The sequence below is a fragment of the Candoia aspera genome, chromosome 7, assembly GCF_035149785.1.
Source record: "Candoia aspera isolate rCanAsp1 chromosome 7, rCanAsp1.hap2, whole genome shotgun sequence".
Taxonomy (NCBI): Eukaryota; Metazoa; Chordata; class Lepidosauria; order Squamata; family Boidae; genus Candoia; species Candoia aspera.
In genome coordinates, this window is record NC_086159.1 from 34,862,848 (window position 1) to 34,885,289 (window position 22,442).

The 22,442-nt window shown below is 41.6% G+C and overlaps 2 protein-coding genes across 3 annotated transcripts in view; one reads left to right on the forward strand and one right to left on the reverse strand.

The window, feature by feature from the left end:
* ANKS1B (ankyrin repeat and sterile alpha motif domain containing 1B) overlaps positions 1–9,583 on the forward strand; it is a 370,859-nt gene extending 361,276 nt beyond the window's left edge. The window contains exons 25-27 of one of the 2 annotated variants that reach the window (XM_063308683.1): positions 5,513–5,680; positions 8,162–8,250; positions 8,504–9,583. In XM_063308683.1, the coding sequence (XP_063164753.1) occupies positions 5,513–5,680; positions 8,162–8,250; positions 8,504–8,570 (324 nt within the window). In that variant the 3' untranslated portion in view covers positions 8,571–9,583. Of the gene's footprint in view, positions 1–5,512; positions 5,681–8,161; positions 8,395–8,503 lie in introns of those variants that run through there. The other variant, XM_063308684.1, reaches the window with a different exon arrangement.
* An 8,341-nt stretch (positions 9,584–17,924) lies between these two features.
* The window catches only part of APAF1 (apoptotic peptidase activating factor 1), a 53,532-nt gene continuing 49,014 nt past the window's right edge, over positions 17,925–22,442 (reverse strand). Inside the window, exons 24-26 of the mRNA XM_063308708.1 lie at positions 21,573–21,698; positions 19,254–19,400; positions 17,925–18,742 (exon numbers count right to left, since the gene is read on the reverse strand). Coding sequence (XP_063164778.1) covers positions 18,596–18,742; positions 19,254–19,400; positions 21,573–21,698 — 420 coding nt within the window. The 3' untranslated portion in view covers positions 17,925–18,595. The remainder of the gene's footprint in view (positions 18,743–19,253; positions 19,401–21,572; positions 21,699–22,442) is intronic.

Here is a 22,442-nt window from a genome sequence, read left to right on the forward strand (position 1 = left end):
TTTCCTTTGGCTGGGTGGCAGGTTGACTATGAAGTCTATAGAAATCTCCTTCCAGGGGCGGGAGGGGCTTGCAACTTTCTGCAGCAGTCCTTGGGGTTTCCCCACCTTCCGTTTAGACCTTGCACATGTGGGGCAGGAGGTTACGTAATCCTTGACGTCTTTTCTTAGTGTGGGCCACCAGAATTGCCTCCTGATTAAATGTAAAGTTTTTACGAACCCAAAATGTCCAGCTGTTTTATCATCGTGGGAGCGGTTTAACACCTCTGCTCTCAATGGTTCTGGTATGTATAGGGCTTTTTGTTTCCATGCGAGCCCGTGTGTAATAGATACATGGTGTTGGTTGTTTTGCAACCATGTATCTTTTTCGAGGGCTTGGGCGAGTCTTTGTTGCCAGTCCTGTGAAATTGACCTGCACCTTCCCCCGTTTGCCGGTGGTTGCTCTGAGGCACGTTGGGTTTTAGTCTGGCTGCGTGTGACAGCAGGGCAGCCAAGCTGTGTGTCTGTCCATACAGTCCCCACAATGTCCAGTGCTTGGCCAGCATCTTGAGGTCGTCGGGAAAGGGCATCCGCCAGGAAGTTTTTCCTCCCCGGGATGAACTTAAGTTTAAAATTGAATCTGCTGAAGAATTGCGCCCAGCGTACTTGCTTTGGACTGAGGCGTTTCGGGGTGCTGAAAGCCTCCAGCTTTTTGTGGTCAGTCCAGACCTCGAAAGGGCAGGAGGCCCCTTCTAGGAGGTGCCTCCACGTTTCCAGGGCTGCCTTGACCGTGAACGCCTCCTTCTCCCACACGTGCCATCTCCTTTCCGTTTCCGAGAACTTGCGGGAGAGGTACGCGCAGGGCTTCAGCTGATTGTCAAAATCGCGCTGAAGGAGGAGCGCTCCGATAGAAAAGTCTGAGGCGTCTACCTGTACGACAAAGGGTCTGGCGGGGTCGGAATGCTGTAATACTGGCTCTGCCGTGAAGAGGCTTTTTAGGCGTTCGAAAGCTGTTTGACAATCAGCTGTGCAGTTTAATAGTGCCCCCGGGTTTCGTGATTTACGGGTGTCTCCCAGGCCCTTTGTCCGGAGGAGGTTAGTCAGCGGCAGCACAATTTCTGCTAGCCCCTGGATGAAACCCCTGTAGAAATTCGTGAACCCCAGGAAACTCTGAAGTTGTCTCCTCGTGTGCGGGCGCTCCCACGCTAGTATAGCCTGGACCTTACTGGGGTCCATTTTGATCCCCCTTGCCGAGATCCGGTAGCCGAGGTAGTCAATTTGCTCCTTGTGAAATTCACATTTGGAGAGCTTTGCGTATAGCTCTGCCTTGCGGAGTTTCGTGAGCACTGACTTTATGAGGCGTTCGTGCTCGGCTTCGTTCTCAGAATAAATTAAAACATTGTCTAGGTAAACAAGTACCCCCTTAAACAAGTGGTCGTGCAAGACCTCATTGATTAGCTGCATGAACACACCCGGTGCCCCAGCTAACCCGAACGGTACAACTCGGTATTGGAATGACCCCAGCAGACAATTGAAAGCCGTTTTCCATTCGTCCCCCTTCTTTATTCGAATCCGGAAGTAGGCTTCCCTGAGGTCTAATTTTGTGAATATTTTTCCCTTTGCGAGGTGAGCTAGAATGTCCTTTATTATGGGCATGGGACATTTATTTGAAACGGACACGGCATTGAGCCCACGGTAATCTGTGCAGAGCCGGAGGGACACGTCCTTCTTTTCCTGAAAAAGGACTGGGGCTCCGACTGGCAAGTTAGCCGGTTCGATAAACCCCCGTGCCAAATTTTTGTCGATAAAGTCCCTTAATGCCGCCAGCTCCCTTTGTGTCATGGCGTATATTTTTGGCTTTGGTAAGGTTGCCCCCGGGATCAGTTCAATGGTGCAGTCTGTTTTTCTATGGGGGGGAGTTTGTCAGCCTCCTTTTCCCCGAAAACGTCGGCAAAGTCTTTGTATCTGGCAGGCAGACCCTCCGGGGTTTCTGCCTCCAGGTGCATTGAGGTTGTTGTCGCCCTCCCCATTGCGGTGCGGGGAACCCGATCTCCTGTGGGTGCTTTGTAACGCCCATCCAAAAAGGTGATCTCTCTTGTCGCCCAATTTATTTGGGGGTTGTGATGCCCCAGCCACGGGATCCCTAGTATGAGTAGAGGTTGGCCCACCGGTGCCACGATGAAAGGGAGGCTTTCCTCGTGGTTGCCGAGCCTCATCGCAACTCTCTCTGTGTATTGGGTGACTGGGCCCCCTCGCGCTGCTGATCCGTCCAACTGCGTGAACACCAGTTGGTGCTGAAGTGGATAGCAGCAGAGGTTAAGCGCGGCCACCAGGTCTGGGTGCATGAGGCATTTCGAACAACCCGAGTCGATCAGAGCCCAAACCTTCTCTGTTTTCCCCTCGTGGGCCAGGGTGGCTCTCACATATAGGGTTGGGCAATTGTCACTCACCCCAAAGTCATTGCGCCCTTTGTTATCTTCTACCTGTCTTTTGGCGCTCTTCAAGGCAGGTGGCTGGCATTTCCCGCCAGTTCGTCACTTCCGCTTTCCTCGTCATCAGTGACATCAGGGAATTCCCTTGCCGAGGTTTCCCCCTTCGCGGCTGGCCTTTTCTTTGGCATTGGGGCTGGTTCGTTGGGAACCTTTCCCTGGCTGTCTCTTGTCTTTGCTTTCGGGCAAGCTGCCGCCTTGTGGTTTGCCTCTCCACACTTGAAGCACTGCCCCTGGGCAAACCTGCGCTCTCGTTCCTCCCCCCAGGGTCGGGTCACCGGTGTCGCTGGAGCACCGCCGGATCGGGGTCCTCTGGCTGTTGCTGCAGTTTGTAGGGACCTCTGGACATGCCGAAAGGTTTCTTGAGCGTTCTCCGCCTTTCCCGCCAGCCAAATCCATTTGTGGAGGGTGGTGGGGTCATCCCGGTTTAGCGCCCATCTTAAAACGTTTAAGTTAAGTCCCTCCTTGAATTTTTCCGTGAGGGTGGATTGTGACCAGTCCCGCACTTTGCCCGCAAGCGCTTGGAACTCGCTTGCGTAAGCCGCCATGGAGCGCTGTCCTTGCCTGATTTGCCATAGTGCTCTCTTCGCCGTTTCGGTCTCAAGGGGGTCTCTGAAGTGAGAGTCCAGAGCACCCAGGAACGCGTCCACATGTTTGAGTTCCGGGGTGTCTGCCTGGCATAGATGGACGTACCAGTCAGCCGCCCTCCCCCTGAGTCTGTTGGCAATGGCGTTGATCTTTCCCTGTTCTGTCCGGAAGCAGGGTCCGTATTCAGCCATGTAGTTCCTCACATTGATGAGGAAGAACGACAACGTGGCTGGGTCGCCGTTGAATCTTGCCGCGAGGTCTCTCACTCCCATCGTGGGTGGGCTCCAGGGCACCTCCGGACGCGTGGTCCTTCTCCCCTCCAGTAGGAAGCTGTCATCCCGGTGTGGGGATTCCCTCGCCCAGGCTCCAGGTGGTGTCGGCTCAGCATCCACTCGCCTCCAGCCTCTTCCCAGCTGACGCCCTGCAGAATAGGGGGGGGGGAACCCTCTCCCAGGCAACCCAGTGCGGTGTGCTCCGGCGTGGTCAGCTCCCTCCTCCCGTGCTGCGCCCTGCTGCTGTAGCTACCATGCTTCGGGGTCAAGCGGGGGTGGGGACGAGCTTCTGGCGCTCCGTTCGCACTCACCCTGGTCGCTGCCTCCGCGCTCCAATGCTAGTTCTGCCAGGAGCCACTCGATCCATGCCAGGCGTGCTTCTGTGGCTCCGCAGCACAAGTTCTCTGTGGCACCTCCCACGGCTTGCCCGCTCCGCCGGCGATCTCCGCCCCTCACTGTGGGTGTGTTCCATTGTTCCCACGCCGCTTCGACCATCACGGGTAGGGATTCCCCCGTTGCGTCAAGGGTGACCCATTCCGCCTGCGACTCACCGGTGGTTGTCCCAGTCACGTTGCGGCTGGGTTCCTCCCCCGCTGGGCATCCGCTGGTCCTTACTGCGAGGTTGCAGGAGCTGTCGCCGGTTCCCGGGTGCCGCTTCATCGCTGCGTTGATCCCTCACAGACAAGTCTGGAAAGGTGCTAGCGAAAAAATTTGGGGGGGGGGGATTCCCGTCTTTATGTCAGGGCAGCCATGCTCAGAATAAGACTCAGACTCACTTAGAAGGTCTAAGGATTTCTGGTTTTATTTGAACGGTGTGCGTGCAAAGAGAAAGACGGGAATCCTTAGGTGGTGACAGGGTGCCCTGTTTATACTTTGCTGGCAGACGTCATGCTTCTCCACCCTCGGGCCAGGACCGGATGGGTGCTTGAGACCTCAATGTGTCAACCGATGGGCGATCCCGGCGATCTCCTTTGTCTCCCTGTCTTCATCCGGACCGGGTGTGTCCTCTGAAGGTGTTTCCCTGATCTTCTGATATGTGTTAATTACTGCCTGATGTGTGCTCCCATTATGTTGGGCATTACTCTGTGGATATGCGTGCCTGAGGGAGGTGTGAACGCATCCCCGGGGGACATGGGAAGGCGTTCCCCTTGCCTTTTGATGGCTGCTAAACTTGGTCTGAAGGGCTTATCTATTGTGTTGGGGGTTCCCTTCTGGATTATGGGTGCTTGGGTGATTTAGGGATTATGCTTATCTTCCTCTTACCTAATGTGCATGTTCCCCGTTGTGATGCACATATGCCTTGCAATGGGGAACATGACATACTTACAGTATTTACCAAATAGGAAGGTTAGTTCCCCTTCCCTCTTTAATTACCAAATAATTGGGAGGGAATCATCTGTCATTAACTAGTAATAGAGGATGCTATTGAAAATAAAGGGAGAGGTAACTGGGAAGAAGTAACTGAACTGGGAAGAAATGAGAGAGAGCAACCATGTTTACCGTTCAGCTCTTCCCCTCACTTTCTCTCCATCTAGTTTTGTTGTTTCCGTTTTCCTTCCCTTCCCAGTGCAACTTTCCTTTTCCCTCCATTCTTTCCCTTTCCCTTTGTCTTCACAGTTTCTGCTGGAAGAAGGAAGGGAATGTGTGGTGTATGCTCATGAGTTTCTCACTATGACAGAATTAATTCTATAAATGGAATAGGTTTTTTTTAAAGACAATGGGATTTTTTTGGTTTTGGCCTTACCCATTTTTGTAGTGCAGCTTCCAGCAGATATAGTTTACTCACACATGTATAGCCATATGCGTATGACACATAGACAGACACATTCACATTGGTGGCAAGCGTATTCTTCAGGATTGCTTTCAGGTAGAAATTCAGTATTGTTTGCAGTGTATTCAGTGTGTCCTATACCCATTATTTGCCTGCAGATTGCAGGCATGTATGTATGAATGAATGTTTACATTTGAATGTTTTACTCATCGTGTGTTGGCGAAGGAGAGTGAGCATTTTGTCTCTACAGTAGTTTTCTAATGTGTCAATAGTAGAAAATGATGACAACGATGATGTACTAGAAGTAGTTAATATAGTTTTTTCAAAATTAGACAAAACTGCCCTATATTGAGGATTTTCTTTTAAAGTTGTTTTCATATTAATTAGCTTAATCCTGCTATTTGTTGCTATTCCAGAATTTAGCCTATGAAATAATTCTCACATTGGGACAGGCATTTGAAGTAGCTTATCAACTAGCACTTCAAGCTCGAAAAGGAGGCCATTCTTCAACACTTCCTGAAAGCTTTGATAATAAGCCTACCAAGCCAATCCCAAAACCACGTGTTAGCATTCGAAAATCTGTGGTGAGTAAGAAGCATAAACCATACAGAAGAAACTTGATACCAGCTTATGATAAAAGTGCTCTTGGCCTGAGCTGTATTTGTCAACTTTATTCCAAAGATGCTGAGATATATATATACATTTACTGTAGCTAACTAACTAGAAAGTTAGTCTTACAATTTCAGAAGCTTCATATTGAAAACATTCTTGAAGGTAATTCTAATTATAACCATACTACTGTAAAGCCTTTAGTAAACAATATATAATTATATCCAGTATACTGTTATGCCTCAATACTTATCTTTCAATATTCAGTAAGTAAAAGGAAAAGGTAAAAGCAAAGGCCCTTCTCTTGAGTCAAGCGCAATTCCTGATAACTACATGGACATATCCATGCAGTTTTCTTAGCAACAGTCCTGCCATTGCTTTCTTCCAGAATGTTCTTTTAACTTTCCAGTCTGGCTTGCAGCCGGGATGTGTAACGGTCTTAATACAGCAGATCAGTATTTGCATCTCTCCAGATATTAACGAATTCTATCTCCATAGTCATATTGTTCAGGGTTATTATGACTGAGAGGATAAAATGAAGAGATGTGCTCAATGTAAATACAATAGGATATAAATACAACACATAAAAGTCACCCATAATAGAATTTGTGTAAAAAACAAAACAAAACACAACAAAATGGAATCTACCATCATCCTTGGGGTGAGGGGGAAATACAAAAGACCAGACTAAAAATTAACTTCCCAAATGTTTACTATAAAAATCAAATTGTCCAGAAATTACTGCCATTCTAACCAGCCATTCATTAATCTCTCTCTCACACACATTTTGCAATGTATTTATTGTTTATTACACACAATAATAGGTGTAATATCAGTTATAAAAATTTAAAAACCAAACAAAATGAAAATCAAAGCAACTTACAAACAAAATCCGGGGAAGCAGGAGATGAGATAGTTGGTAGTACTCCTGCTGCTGCCATTTTTTTTCATGTTCTGTGATCCTTCCTCATAGGCCATGTGATGCAGACCAAGAGCTACATGGCCTCAGCAAGGGAAAGGACTTGCATAACTTGAAAAAGAGGACTATCTTGTTTTCCAAAAATGAAAAATAAAGTAAAACTGGCCAGTTGAAAAAAATCCCCTAATTTTCTCCCAGCCTTTTGGAATGTGTCAGCATTGTGAAAGTCATACTTTTCTAGGGGTTTTTACCATCTACTCCTTTATTGTTGGTATCATGTATCCTGAAGTATTGAGTTCTTCTTAACCGTGAGCTTTCGCACTCAAAGGCCTCTAGTGTTAAACCAGAAATATAGAAGAAACAATAACAGTAAGAAAAGCTGGGAACTCAGTAATTCTGAGCTCTGATCAGATTGGTATCTAACATGTGAAGGTTAAAACTGTTCATACAGTATGAATGGAGTGGTTTTTTAAGCCTTACTCACCAAATCTACAGGCCTTTGTTGTGGGAATAACATGATGGCTGATCTCTAGGTAAACCTGGAGACCCTGGAGAAAAGGCTGGATGATGATGATGACTATATAAATGTTTGATTCAACATATTTAAAAGTCCATGTGATTGGAAACAAGAGTTCAAATTCTGTCTCCCATCACTGATTTACAGCAGGGATGGGTAACCTCTGTCTCCTTTTAGTAGTCTAGGTATCCCCACTCCAGACCATGACTGTTGAAAATAGATGGTACAGTTTCCCACTGTTCCTTTTGGTGAAATGAAGTGAAATGAAAATTGGAGTGTAAGGTCAAAATAGTCATAATATAGTTAAAACAAAACAAATCCCCCTCTTTTCATCTCAAAACCCAGGAAGAAATGAAAATCCTGGTATTGTTTATTATGTAGTCCATCCAACAAATATTAAGTGCTGCTTTTAGCCATAGGAAAGTTTGCCAACCTTGAATTTTAAGTTTTTGTGAGTTAACACTTTTATGGTCATTGCAGTTTATAATCTGAACATATGAAATGTTACACTCCTGTGCATAGAGCCAGATGAGGAACACTATTTGCTATTAATGCTGTGTATGCATCTCTTTCAAATTGCTGGAGATGTGTATGCTTGGCCTCCCTGATTGGCTGCTAATTGTTTGTGATATTGACTAAAAAGATGTACATTGAATATATGTACATACAGTAATTTCAAAGGCAAAAGAGAATGCGAATCTTGCATTCTGATCTTCTTTTCAAATCTGTAAATATGAGTTCCATATGCTACTGAAAATATATTACAGTGTAAGGTTAAATTATAATTTCAGCTTTAGTGGAACTTGTTTCATTCCAGCAACACAATTTTGTGAGGACAGTGAAAATCATCAATCAGTGTCTACTGGATTATCAGTAGTACAACGTAATGTAATGCACACTATAGAAAGCAATGTATGGTACATCTGTGTAATAATGTGTCACGTTGACGAACTTTAAACGTCGTTTTAATATTCCATAATTAAAATAGATAAAGCATTCCTGTGTTTATTTGTTTCAAAGCAGATAGATCCTACTGAACAAAAGACTCTTACCAATCTACCGTGGATTGTAGAACCAGGACAAGAAGCTAAAAGAGGAATTAATACCAAGTATGAAACCACGATATTCTGAGAATGAACTGTTCTTCATTTCTTGTTGTGCCTTGCACTCAAAGCAGTCACAGCACAGCCTTTCCATGATAGCAACTCTTCAATCTAACAGAGGGGAAGACTGCACTGAGTGGCCTTGAAACGAGCATGCATATGTATATGTATATGTATATGTGTATATGTATATGTATATGTATACATATATATATATATGGCTGCTGCTGGTCATTTCTGGTGATTGTTCTTCCTGAAGCATTGACAGAAGAATGACATGGGATGAAGACTTTTCAAACAGAGCCCACAAGCGGAGTGGGAGATAGTTTTCGTGCACGCAATTTTCTTACGACTTTGCCACAGTGCTTTCTTTGATTTCATATTTTAATGTTCTACTTTTACAAAGGTCTCTAACATTAATGCTGCTTAGTAATACAATGTTCAGTTGTAGTTGGGTTTCTTATTTGGCAATTTGAACATTGAAATAGACCCGGATTATTTAATACAATATTTGAGAAATTATGAAAATCTTATATAAAATAATTTTCTGTTTAATATATTTAAAAATAATAATAGCAAGCTATTAATTTCCCTCATTTGTTAGTTGCTGTTTTTTGTAACTCCATGCCATTTAATCCTCTGGAGAAAAGAGGTTCTATATAGCAGTGTGATAAGATTGATTAATGGTTTTAAGAAGAGGAGATAATAATAATGCATGAAAATGCACCTTGTATTAAATATTTTTGTGTGACAGAGGAAAAATTATATGAACAAGTGTGAATATTTATGATAAAGGAAATCATTAATTATGAAAAGAATTTGGATTTAATTTGAAGTTAAACTGCTGCTGTACTGTTTGCAACAGTGGTAACAGTGGGGACATCTATAAGCTGGATGCTTTGTACTTTGGAAGAGTAAAATAAAAGCTGCCCAGCGATTGCACTAAGGTACATGCAACTCTGCAGAGTTTTTCAAGTTATTATAGCCATGCATTTAAGCTTATAAATGTTTCAAAGATGACTTTAATCAAACTGGAATTTTTATTAAATTTTCTGTCTCAGCTGATTTTAATGAAAAAGTTCAATTCAAAAGGCTTTTTTTTCCTAAATAAAGTTTTAAAAAATCCAAAGTAATACATTGTTTCCACAAAATAACCTGTTGAGCACTGGCTCAACATGGAACTTAATGAAATTTGCTTACAGTTTTGTTTCAAGTATTTTAATTTTTTAATGTCTTCGTGGAGTATTTGTACAATAACACTTATGTATATTTCAGTGGAACTGAATAAATTACAGTAAAAATATTGATCATAGGCAAAAAAGAACATTTTAAATGTATATTCTATCCAGTCAAATTGTGAGTCATTTTGGACATCATTATAGAGATATTTATGAATAGTGTGGTTGACTTCAATGTTTTTTACTATTCTTTCATATCTAACTGAAAATTCAGTTACACTCAATGGAATTTTTAGGAAAATTGATGAAACTCGATTTAAAACTGAAAATTGTATATGGTTTAGTTGATCCTAATCATAGCGCTGAATGACAAAAGAACATTTTAATACAATATACTTGAACCAATCAGTTCCTTGTACATATTTTGCCTATTCATTGTTGATATGTATGTAGTAGGCTGAAATTAAACATTGAAAAATAGTACCCAAAGGAATATTGTATAGGAACAAGCAAATAATAGCCTCACTGCAACAAATTCTTCTCTGTAAATATGCTTGGGCTTCCAGTTATAAATTTTGTAATTTTGGTCATCATTTATATCCTATAAAAGCACACAAAATAAATTGAAGTTGTACAGTCAGTACTGGCTTTTGCACAATTTAGTAAGGATAATATTAAACAGCAGGCATTCTGAAATGACAAGGAGTGCAATAGAGTATGGAAAACATAATGGTCTAATGGCCAGTGTAGTTTGAAATTCATACTGTATTGTCTGCTTTTAATGTAATATGATAGAAAACGAATCTAACTCAGTAAAAAGAGGCTCTTGTTTTTAGGAGTTCATTCTGTTTCAACACAAAGCAATGGAAGGAGAAAAGGTAAAATGGAAGAAGGAATAAAGCTAGAATATGGGCCCATAGGAATTTCTTTGTTTCACTAGTCATTGAAATAAAGACTTCATGAAAAATGTGGATTTGGGAAGGTATTTCATATATAGATAGTCCTCAACTTACGACCATTCATTTGGTGACCATTCAAAATTACGACAGCACTGAATGAATGGTGGTTACATCCAATCCTTGGAGTTCCAGCCATCCCAGCACCCCCGCAGTTACGTGATCCTGATCTGGGCGCTTGGCAACTGGTTCGCACTTACAGCCGGGTTTCAACACCCCATGATCACGATTGCCATTTTCAACCTTCCCTGCTGGCTTCCCCAGAAAGTAAATGGGGAAGTCAGCAGTGAAGGTCGCAAGTTGCTGGGGTAAGTATCCCCCACCTATACATTCTCCCCCAGCCCTCTGGGCTTGCACAGTGCCAGCCACTCGCACACCCCCATGCACTCTACCTGACCCTCGCCGCACTGCCCTTGGACCCTCACACACCCCTGTGCACCCTCCCTGGCCTGCACCTGACCCTCCCTTGCACCCTTGTGCACCCTCCCTGACCTGCACCTCTTGCACACTCTCACATATCCTCCCCAACCTGCACCACACCCCTCACATACCCCCTCACCCTTGCAGACCTTCCCTCACCTGCACGTGTCCCGTGCATCCTTGTACATCCTCCCCAACCAGCGCCGTGCCTCTCGTGCGCCCCCCCAACCTGTGGCTCTCATGCAACCCCTCCCTGATCTGCATACCTCCTTGCACATGCTCCCCGGCCTGTGCCATGTCCCTCATGCACCCCTTCACACCCTCCCCTGCATCCCTGCGTACCCTCCCCCACTCAGTAGCAGCCACTTCCTACCACTCAGTAGCAGCCTGGGACTTGCAACTTCCTGCTGGCTTCCCCACTGACTTTGGTTGTGGGAGGCTGGTAGGAAGTTGCCTCGTGTAACAACCGTGGGATTTTGTTAATGACGGTAATCAGGACTGCAAGGATTGCCATCACCAAGCAATGCGGTTGTGCTTCACAACTGCATCATTTAGCAATGGAAATTCCGGTCCCAACTGCTGTCGTAAGTCAAGGACTATCTGTAAGGGAGTGAAATAATATGCTAACAAGCATTGGTTGAAAGCCAGTTCCATGCAGAAGAGACAGCAAGGAAGAAAAGATTAAATGTTCTAATTTAAAAAATCCTTTATATAGTTAAAGCTAAAAAGAGTAAAAAAGGCATGGGAAGGGAAGGGAAAAAAGATGCCACCAGAGCTAAACTACATCTTACTTTAAAGGTGTAAGAAACAGTTACGTCTGTATTGCCAAAAAGTGCTGTTTTTGAGCATACCAATTGTAGATATGGGATATAACCAGTTGATAAGCTCAGAATCAAAAAATGAGAGGAAGCAGAGATAGCAAAGGCTTTGTACCTGTACCAAAGGATGGATACTGCCCATAGAAATAGATGGACTTGCCTATTTAGTAAGAGATAGTTATGAATCATCTTTCAAACAGATAAGCATATAAAGATGCAAGATTGAGTGTAGAGAGAAAAACTTGAGTGAAGTAAGGTGTTAGCATAAAAGTGTACTGAAAGGTATAGAAGGCTATCAGAGCAGTAAAGTAACATAATCTTTTGTGGAACTACTAACCAACCAGTTAGGTAAATGTGGCTTGATAAGGATAGGCATAGAGTCCTACACGGTCAAGCAGAAAAGGCCAATCAAGACAAGTGCAGCAGAAAGGTTAAGCAGGAGAAAAATAATATAAATTTGGCAATGAAGAAAGTACCTGTTTCAATATAGTATAGGGCAGTGCTTCTCAACCTTGGCAACTTTAAGATGTGTGGACTTCAAGTTCCCCTGCTGGCTGTGGAATTCTGGGAGTTGAAGTCCACACATCTTAAAGTTGCCACGGCTGAGAAACGCTGGTGTAGAGGGCAGAGTTAACTTGAAATTTAACTCCTTTAAACCTAGCCAGCATAGCCTATGGGCCTGGCTAGGTAGGAATGATGGGAGCAGCAGCCTGCCAAACTAGAATAATGCATTCAAAAACAGTGAGGAGGAACTGTACATATACCATTTACATATACATATACTGGCTCACATACATCTAAAGCCAATCAACAGGATTGTAATATAAACTGGATAGATGAAATGAAGCATGTACTGAGTGTTAAATTAGGTAAAAATAGTTGGAACAGGTTTGTAGATTTTAAAAGCTCAGAAAAATATGAAGTGAAAATAACAAGAAACTGTTAATATAGGTTAGAATAGCAGAATGTGTCATTCCAAAATAGTATTTATGGTTGTTTTTAGGAATGTACAAGAGTATCTAAAAAATTTTTTTTCAAGCTGCCTTTGGAATTTAACTTGAAATTGACATTACTCAGAATGTCTGGTTTAAATCAAACCCCTGGATTGTGGACACTTGCTGTAGACAGTACAAATTTACATACCATTTATATTAGCTGAATTCTGAATTACAACTGTACCATGGATTGTGTATGAGCTAGGCAGTGTATCTCGATTCTCAGGGATTCATGGTTTTGCATTAAAATATCAGGTAAGTAACATCATGCAGGTGCACAGCCTATAGGTTTTTATGAAGTGCAACCTGAGTAAAATCTATGCACATATAAACACAAACTGCCTTAGGAAAATGGTACAATGAATGAAAAATTAATTTCCACATTGTATGTATTCTATTTCAATATCTGCATGCTGCAGTTTACACAAACGAAAAAATAATTTCAAGGACTGTAAGAGCTTATTTATCAAATTTTGCATACTGCCAAATTCACAAGGGAAATGGTTTAAAATGACCATAATAAAACTATCTTAAAATGATAATGAAAACATAGTAAGTAACAACTGATGGTGTCAAGTGAGCCCAAATGCCCTCTGGAAAAACTCAGTCTTAACCTGTTTCCAGAAGGTGAACAGTGTGGGGTTGAACTGGACTTCAAGTAAGCCATTCCACAAAACAGGAGCTGCCACTGAGAAAATAGCACATGCCTACTTAGGCCCTAAACCATGCAGGGGTTTATTGGTCAAAACTAATGCTGTGGAGGACATGCAGCAGAGATGTAAAGTGCTCATGGCAACAAATACCAGACACCAGTTATTTTCAAAGGGAGACTCTCAGAAAACACATTGTGGTAATCCAGATGAGTAGTGATGACAGTATGGGTCACTGTTTTGAGACTCTCCCACTCCAAATAGGTGTTGAGCCCATCACAAGGCCCAAAGAAACAAGATTTATGCAATAGTATCTTTAATGCAAGCATTGTGGTAAAGTACAGAATCTTGGAAACTTCAAAAAACACTTCCAGTCTTCATTTATTAGCAAGTTGGGCAGAAACATTGCAAAACAGTGCTCTGATCCCCAATTCTCAGATGGTCTAGAAAGATACCGCAGCAAGTGGTAGTGAAGCCTGACAATAGTTCCAACGGCTTCAGACAGCCACATTACTCGCATCCAAGTCCCAACAAAGGTTGTCAACCAGGACAGCCAATGCTGTTTAAGTCAAATATCCATGCCTGAATCCTGATTGAAAAGGGACCAGATAATTTGCTTCTTCCACAGTGCTTTGAAGCTGATTTCCCAACACCCTATTTATTTATTTAATTTATCCACCGCCCAATCTTGTTCAATGACGACTCTGGGCGGCTTAAAATAAATAAAAGAATAAAAATTCATTATACAATATAATAAATAACATATAAAATGTAAAATATAAAATCCAAGTTGGTCATGATGGAATTTATGGGGGCCACATCACGGCACCAGCCACCTCCATGATCTACTGTCCTCCCTCTTGCCCCAAGAGAGGTGGCAAAGCCAGGTCTTAACTCCCTTTCTAAAGGCCAGGAGAGTGGGGACCGGCTTCTTAACCTTCCACAAAAAGAGAAGACTGGAAACTGGCCAACAGTGTCAAAAATAGAGAAGGGGGTATTAACACCCCCTCTCACAAAGAGACATTGACCAATCTCCAGATCCAGGTAGTCATGCCTTATCCAGCCCCACATATCAGCCATGAGGGACAGGGATCAAGCCCATAGGTAGCAGAGATCGTGCTTCAAAGCATCCCCTCTACTTCACAGGTTAAAAGAAGTCCCAAATAACATGCCTAGATACTTTACCAGTCACCACATCAAACCCCACTCCTATAGAGTCAAGATTCTGATTTGAATTTTACTGAAGTGACATACAAACTGGTCACAGTGGCCTGGCAGGAGGTCTACATGCTGAGTCCTCCCACAATAAGGGAGGAGCAGAGATTCTTCTTCTTCCTCTTCCTTCCTCCTCCTCTTCCTCCTTCCTTCCACATCACCATGAAGTAGCTTGAACCTAAGCCCTGACTTGTGCTTGATCCAGTTCAGTTTTTGTATTGAATTACTGATGCTCAAAGCGTTACTTCTGCTGTTTCATCTTCCAAAACTGCTTGTTGAAACCAAAGTGCTGTCTGGGATCAGCTAAACACCTCAGGAGAAATTACACTGAAAGCCCAAGTTGCCCTGGATGAGAGGTCAGACACGCAATCAACAGAACTGCCATCCAAAATGCTGAGAAACTAATTAAGTGCCTGCCAGAATTCATCTGGATCACTAAAATGCTTGTGGCAGATCATCTTAATGTTCTTATTTGGGGTCCCAGTTGGAGGTCAGCCACATCTTGACTAGAAAGTGATAAGACCACAGCAAAGCACCAAGTATAATGACTTCCACATCTAGATCACTACTCAACTGTTCTGAGTTGCATATGACCATTGTATGTATCAGGCCAGAGCTTACTTGAGGTAAGTCCAAGACTGCCATGGAAGACATGAACTCTAAAACCATCCCAGTCCTCAGGGCTGGAGACCAAAGTTACCCTCCACCAAAAGGCAAGGGGACTCAAGCCCCATCCTTAAGGCAGCTAGGATCCCCAGCTTGTCTCTGGCCCAAATTAACAAACAGGTACTCACACTCATCACCCCCAAAATTCCCAACCACTTTCCATTTTCTCCACTACTACATCCCCCTGGGTCTCTCTCACTAATGACCACCATCTATTAATGCCCAATTCTCCTCTCACTGCAGGTGAGGACCACTCTTCTACAATCTCTTCTCCCATTCAGATGGAGTCTGTAGTCCAACCCTTGGGCTTCATTTCTTTTCCAGGTGGCACAATGATGGCTTTCCAGAACCCCCTCTATTGCCAGAGACCTTTTAAAGATAGGCTTTTCTGGCTCTCTTCACTTCAGGACTTGGACACCTCTGCCATTTTTCTGCTGTCCCAACCTGGTTCAGCTGTGCAGTAGTACTTACCACATCTTTTGGAGCCACCTGGGTTGAAGAGATGTCAGAGGTCACCATCTCCAGTTCCTCATTCACCCACCCCACAATACACTCCAGACTACAAAGTATAGTGAGGTGAGAACGGAAAAATTAAGACTAGAAAGACCAGTGGGAAGGAGGGAAACATTTGAACTGCTTACATATTCTTAGTTGCATATCTGTAATTTACTCCAACTAAGCATTCTAAAACATAAACAGATCTTCCAAAGCAGGCACTCCTTCTCTTTTCGCAAGCATCTATCATCTCTCCCAGTCGAAAGGGACCTCAACATACCCAAACCCTTCCCCAATACTAATCTAGTGTAAAGTGCTACGCACCTTTTCAACAAAATGTTATGCTGATTTCTTGCTATTCTTACTAAAAGTTGCTTTTGCACTTAAAATCACAATGATTATAGATACAAGATCTGCAATCCTCACAAATGCATTCATATGAGTAATAAACATTTAAGGGAAAGCACGTGTTCATGTAATTCAATCCCAATGATGGGCAAACACTGTGGCCTTTTTTCTTTTAATCTGGACCTTCTAGCCTTCTAACACTTGGCTGGTTTCCATGCTGTTAAGTTGATAGAATTTACCAGAATCTAGTTCAATGGATGCAACTTATGATCTAGAGCAGGATTTAAACAGGATTCTGCAGAACTCTAGGGTGAAAACCTGAATGGGTTCCATGAGGGACTAAGGGGAAGAAAATCCCACAACACACTGATTTCAAACACACACTCAGCCACCCCTTCCACCTCATCTTGATGCTGCTCTTCCCCTCTCACTGGCTGTATGTCAACAGTGTTTGCTGCAATCAGCTTTTCAAAGCGATCCATGCAGAAGGCAGCTGGCTGCCTTTCCCTCACCACCATTTGAATCTACGACTTTCCCACATAAGCACAGGCAAAACCCAACTGCCTGTCCCAAACTCTGAAAAACTACTTTCTCCAGGAAGCCCATGTTTGCTAAAGGACAGCTAAAGGAGTTGAAAGCAATAGTAATAACTTTATTGATTCGTCAGTTACCCATATCAAGAAACAATGGGTGTTAGCCACAATCAAATAAGATAGAATAAGGTAAGGTAAAATAGAGTAAGCTAAGATAAAATAGAGTGGGATGAAATAATGTAAGATATAATAGAATGCAAAGTATAAAATAAGGGTGCTAAAATACAGAACAGTGTGTATTCAGGTGAGTGCACTGCCTTTACATGTTACCCCAATACATTTTATAAAATGTGTTCTCAGCTGAACAGCCCTGACTATAAACTTAGGAGCTCTATTTTTTACATGTGTGTTTGTGCCCTGTAGGAAATGAGACAGTCTATTACTGCAGTCCCAATGTGTAGTTATGTCAAGCAGTATCTGTAAATACTGAGCCCTTGCTGGGGTATATAGTTGGCAGTTATTCTATTCATAGTTATCTTCTATGTCTGGTGCTCTACATACTACATTCTCTCAAAGTATGGCACTTGGTGGAATTGTCCATATTTAACCATAGAATCCAGATGCTCAAATCTTATTCCAGTAAGGGCTGTCCTACGGTACCGAGTCAGATTATTTTTCTGTTTAGACGGACATTCTATTCTTGGCCGTTTCAAAGATCTAATGTTTGCAAGTGACTCAATGTCAGTTTGGGTGTTAATATCCAAAATTCTGTTAAATATTGCCTTGGCCTGATGTCCGACTGAAAGTAGGTATTGTGTTGATAAGCCAAGTTGCAAGATGACTTTGACAAGTTGATGCATCCATGTGGTTAGTGAAATGTGCCTCTCTGTTCTTCCAGATATATTTTTAGTAGCCTGCTGGGTTCCATTGGGAGGATGAGTTGAAAGCAGAGACAGCTAGAAATCTGGCAGGTGTTTCTAATCTGCTTAGCACAAGAGCAATCACATGAGTCCCTCCCTCTTTACTTTCCATGTTGCTGATTGTATTTGTGTGCGTGCATGTATGTGACCCCATGAGATCTGCTTAATCATCAATTTTGTCTCCTGTGCATTTGCTAATCAGGAGTAAGTCCCATTAAGCTGCCCCTGAATTAGCATTAAAGGATAAGAAACAACTTATTTGAAAATCTCTGATCTAGAGATATCAACAAGAACATCTTAGTTGATAATTTTTATTTAAATAATCATAGACACAAATTAAAAGAAGTACAGGCTAGAAAAAATTCAAATATGCTTTATTTTTATAAAAGGAAACAATTAAACAGATAAGAAAATTGCAAAAAATCTAATTCATAAATTATCATTAAAAATGAAAACATTTTTTCTGATACAATTTGTTTTAATTCATAGTTTTAATACAATGAGCTGTCAATGACATTTTAGTCTGATTCAAAATGAAATACATAAGCCAATGTCCAAACCTTTGGAGAAAATTTACCTTTTGAAAATTGCATTTGCTTTTAAGCTAAGGGCAAGACAGAAATATGTGCTGTCATTATACTACTGATCTCTGAAACATGTACCTACAGAACAGTACCAGTAGGCAATTTATTTTATGCCAATGACATGTTCAATTATTCACATTGTGTATCAAGACAACAACTGCCAACCCAAAGCCTTCAAGACAAAACTGCACGCAGTAAAAAAGCCCAAAACTAAAACCAAAAACCTGCAGTGGCAAATGTGCTTACAGCTCAGAAACATCTGCCGTTAGATCAATGATTGCATTGTCACATATTGCTCTTTTCAATGATTAGTGTCTACTGTAATTATTTTCAGTGCAACTACCAATAGCAAAACTTATTATAAGATGAAAATTTCATTTTCAACCTGATCAACCACAAATTTTTAAGAATGTGTTGATTTAGAAGAAATTATCAATGTATACTGCATGTAATCCACACTGAAGTAAAAAAAAAAATCACAGTTTCATGAAAGTTAGAAAAAAGAAATTGGGAAAGGATTTACTTCTGGCTCAAAATCCTCTAAATATAAAAGTGATTACAATTTAAACAAACTTATTCCATAATCCGTAGCGCATAAAGAATGCCTAGATTATCCACTGTCACACATACTTTGAAATCAGGGGACACATGTAGCGATTTGAGATTTGTTCCATTTGTGTAGAATGTTTGCAAGGATTGACTAGTATCCACATTCCACCACTAAGAGGAAGAGAAAATATATTCCTAATTAGGAAAAATAAAATTTGACAATAACCTATTATAAATATGCCACAACCAAATTATGGCAAATTGTTCCTACACACTTGACAAGTATACACTATTATTTTGCAGGACTCAAATTTCAGAACACTGACTTAGTATTGACTTAACTATGCAAATGTAGATTTTAAAATCTGTTCTAAATCATGATGTATTTTCTGGAAATTTGCTTCCTATATCAGAGTTACACAGATCTTAGAACTGTGAGCCTTGGGTGTGGCCCCCAAATACCTGTAATGTCATCAAAGTGTAATCTTCTATGTGAATAATGGGGAAATTATTTAATGTATGATGGCAGAGTAATCACATAAATCTCTTAATTAAACATACTTATAAAAGAGATACATTAGTTTTTTCTCTAATTCGATCAAGTATTTCAAAGAGATGGCCTTCAGGCCAAAAATGTTATGCACCAGAAACTACATTTTTTACAAAATTTTATTGAGCTTACCTTGATATATCCTCCAGAAGAAACAAGCATCTCACTATCAGGGGAAAAGTGAAGGTCTGTCACCCAGCCTCCATATGCTGATCCTCCTTCATTTGTTGTAGCAGAAGAATACAAGTGAAGTAGTTTACCACTTGAGATACTCCACACCTGTAATACAAAAGATATACAGTATACAGTGAAGTATTAGATACAGTTGTTTTATTCTTTTTGTAAGCTATCTTAGAAAATACAACTAAATGTTGGTGTTGAAATAGAAACAATAAATAAATCCCACTAAAAATGTTTACACAATTCATAAGGCAGAATATCTTGTAGACCTGTCCACCTTCTGAAACCCCCATAACTTTCCAAACATACTAATTTATCCAAGCTAAATAGACCATTCTTCCATTTAAATTAATAAAAATCAATGACCTCCCTTTGGTCTTAAGATGCAAACAACCTTGAAACCACTAGTGGATAACAGACACTGATATGGATATTGCATATTGTTTTAACTGGGATGGTAAAACACATTAAAAATGTGTAACATAAGATTGTTACAGGGAACCTGGAAATGCTGCATTTTTCTTCCAATGTAAAGGTACTCCTAGACTTATGATGGCAACTGGGACCAGAATTTCTGTCACTAAACGATCATAAAGCGTGACTGCATTGCTTACTGACCGCAATCCCAGTTGCCGTTGTTACCTGAATCCCATGGTCGCAAAGCGAGGCAATTTCCTGCTGTTCCCACAACCAAGTCAGTGGGGAAGCCAGCAGGAAGTTGCAAGTCCCAGGCCGGCAGGCAGGTATATGGCTGCTGCCCAGCGGAGGAGGGAGCAAGGGGGTGTGCGGAAGGTGCAGCAAGAGTCAGGGAGGGTGCATGAGGGTGCAGTGCAGGTCGGGGAAGGTGTGGTGTAGGTCAGGGAGTGTCCGCAAGAGTGAGCAGGGGTGCATGAGTGGCTGGTGCAGTGCAAGCCCGAAGGAGCTGGGGGAGGGTGCCTGGGTGGGGGAGACTTACCCAGCAACTTTCGACCTTCCCTGCTGACTTCCCATTGACTTCTGGGGAAGCCAGCACGGAAGGCTGCAAATGGAGATCATATGATCATGGAGCACTGCAACATCGTAAGTGCGAACCAGTTGCCAAGCACCCAGGTTGTGATCATGTGACTGCAGGGGTGCTGGGACAGCCAGAACTCCAAGGACCAGTTGTAACTACCATTTGTTCAGCGCCATCATAACTTTGAACAATCACTGAATGAATGGTTGTAGGTGGAGGACTATTTGTAGTTGTAATTTGTATGTTTATGTTAATAAACACTGACAGCCTTTTGTTACAGTAAACATGTTCCTGAAAGATGACTCTTTTTAAAATTAATTTTTATTAAATAATTTTTTACAGAATAAAAACAATACAAATATAAAGAAGAAAAAGGAAAGTGATAAGTAAATAAGAAATAAATAAAAGAAAAAAGACAGAAAAGGAGGAAAAGGAAGAAAATGATATAAAGAAGAGGCTTCTGACCTTCTTTATAGCAGTTATAAAGATCTTGCCATCCTGTATGGGGTGACACAGGACTCCATTCTCACTCATATGTTATTTAATATCCATATAAAACCACTGGGAGTGGTCATATGTCATTTCAGGATGAGAAATCATCAGTATGCTGATGATACTCAATAACACACCTCATCCTGGCTAGACAGGGAATGCAGTGGATACTCTAACCCAGTATCTGGAGACAGTAAGAGAACGGATGGCAAAAAACAAGTTGACACTGAATCTCAGCAAGATGGCGTTGCTATTTGTTCAAAAACTGTTAGGTTTGCCATCATCCCTTATACTTGCTGTTGATGGGATCATGCTATTCTGGAAGGGATCTGCAACTTGGGTTGTGATAGAACAGAGAAAGTAAAAAACTGCCTGCCATTCCTGTCACATGATCTCCCAAACATATATCCTGTTCTTATACTTTGAAAAGCGCAGTTACACTTAGACAATACCTTTCTCAGGTGGGAGAGGAAATGAAAAGGGGCTGATATGCTGGCAGGAAGATGAAAATTAGTTCATCTTGGAATGAGAGTTGTTGGTGTTTGAGCGGGAAAAGATGGTTAGCGAACCAAGATGGAGTTAGGCAGCTTAGCTGCTGAAGCCATGTAGATTCTAAAGTGATGCAAGTTAACTGAAGCAATCCAGAGTGACTCTGGAGATGACCTCTGAAGATAGGAGGCAGCCAATGGAATTATCAGTACCAAAAAAACTACCAATCCATAGTGATTATAATATTATTTATGTTAAATACTGTATTAAATAAATAATTTAAAAATGAAAAATACCCTTATTTCTCCATTGTCATCTCCTGTGGCCAATAATTCATTATTAGGAGAGAATGCACAGCATCTCACACAACCTCTGTGGCCGTTTAAAGTATGAAGAGCTGATGAACTTCTGAAGCTCCAAATCTGAAGATTTAAAATATTAAGCAAAATGTTTATTTTTTTCAATACTCTGAATTCAGCATGAACACATAAATAACACTTACACCTCATTCACTCAGATACCAAAATTGGTATCTGAACCACACAGATAATTTAGGCTACAGTAAAGGTTGTAAATGTATAAATACGATCAGATCATGAGGCATGCTACAAAATAAGCTAAAAACTTTGGAATTGTTTCATTTATACTAAAAGATGACCACTAAATTGGGGATGTGAATTGTGAAGCTAGGATTTGGTTTTCCTGCCACAAATATTTTGTGCACAGCTGTTTTGTGTATAATTTATCATTAAAGACAACTGCAGAACAGGTAAAGGAATCATGCACATGATTTTTCCTTATTTTTAATTGTTCATACTAAATACTTTATACTGGTATTCTTACATGTAAACAATATTACTATTAATATAATTATTACTAAATAGTAATAATAGTTCAAATTACTCAAAAAAGGCCCAATACTAATGATGGAGTTTGGGCACTAAATCAGAAGACAAGCTAACATTTACAGGTGGTGCTTGTCTTTGTCATACAATGATATGTAGTATCTGTAAAAGCATACACCTGGATACAGTTCTCCAAGGCCTGATTTTGCCAAATACATCTTTGAATGGCATACATGAATGCAGGCACACCCAGCACATTTCCTAAAAAGAGTCTGTGCAGGTTTAACTTTCACTTCAAACAAATTTATTTTCTCAGTGGGT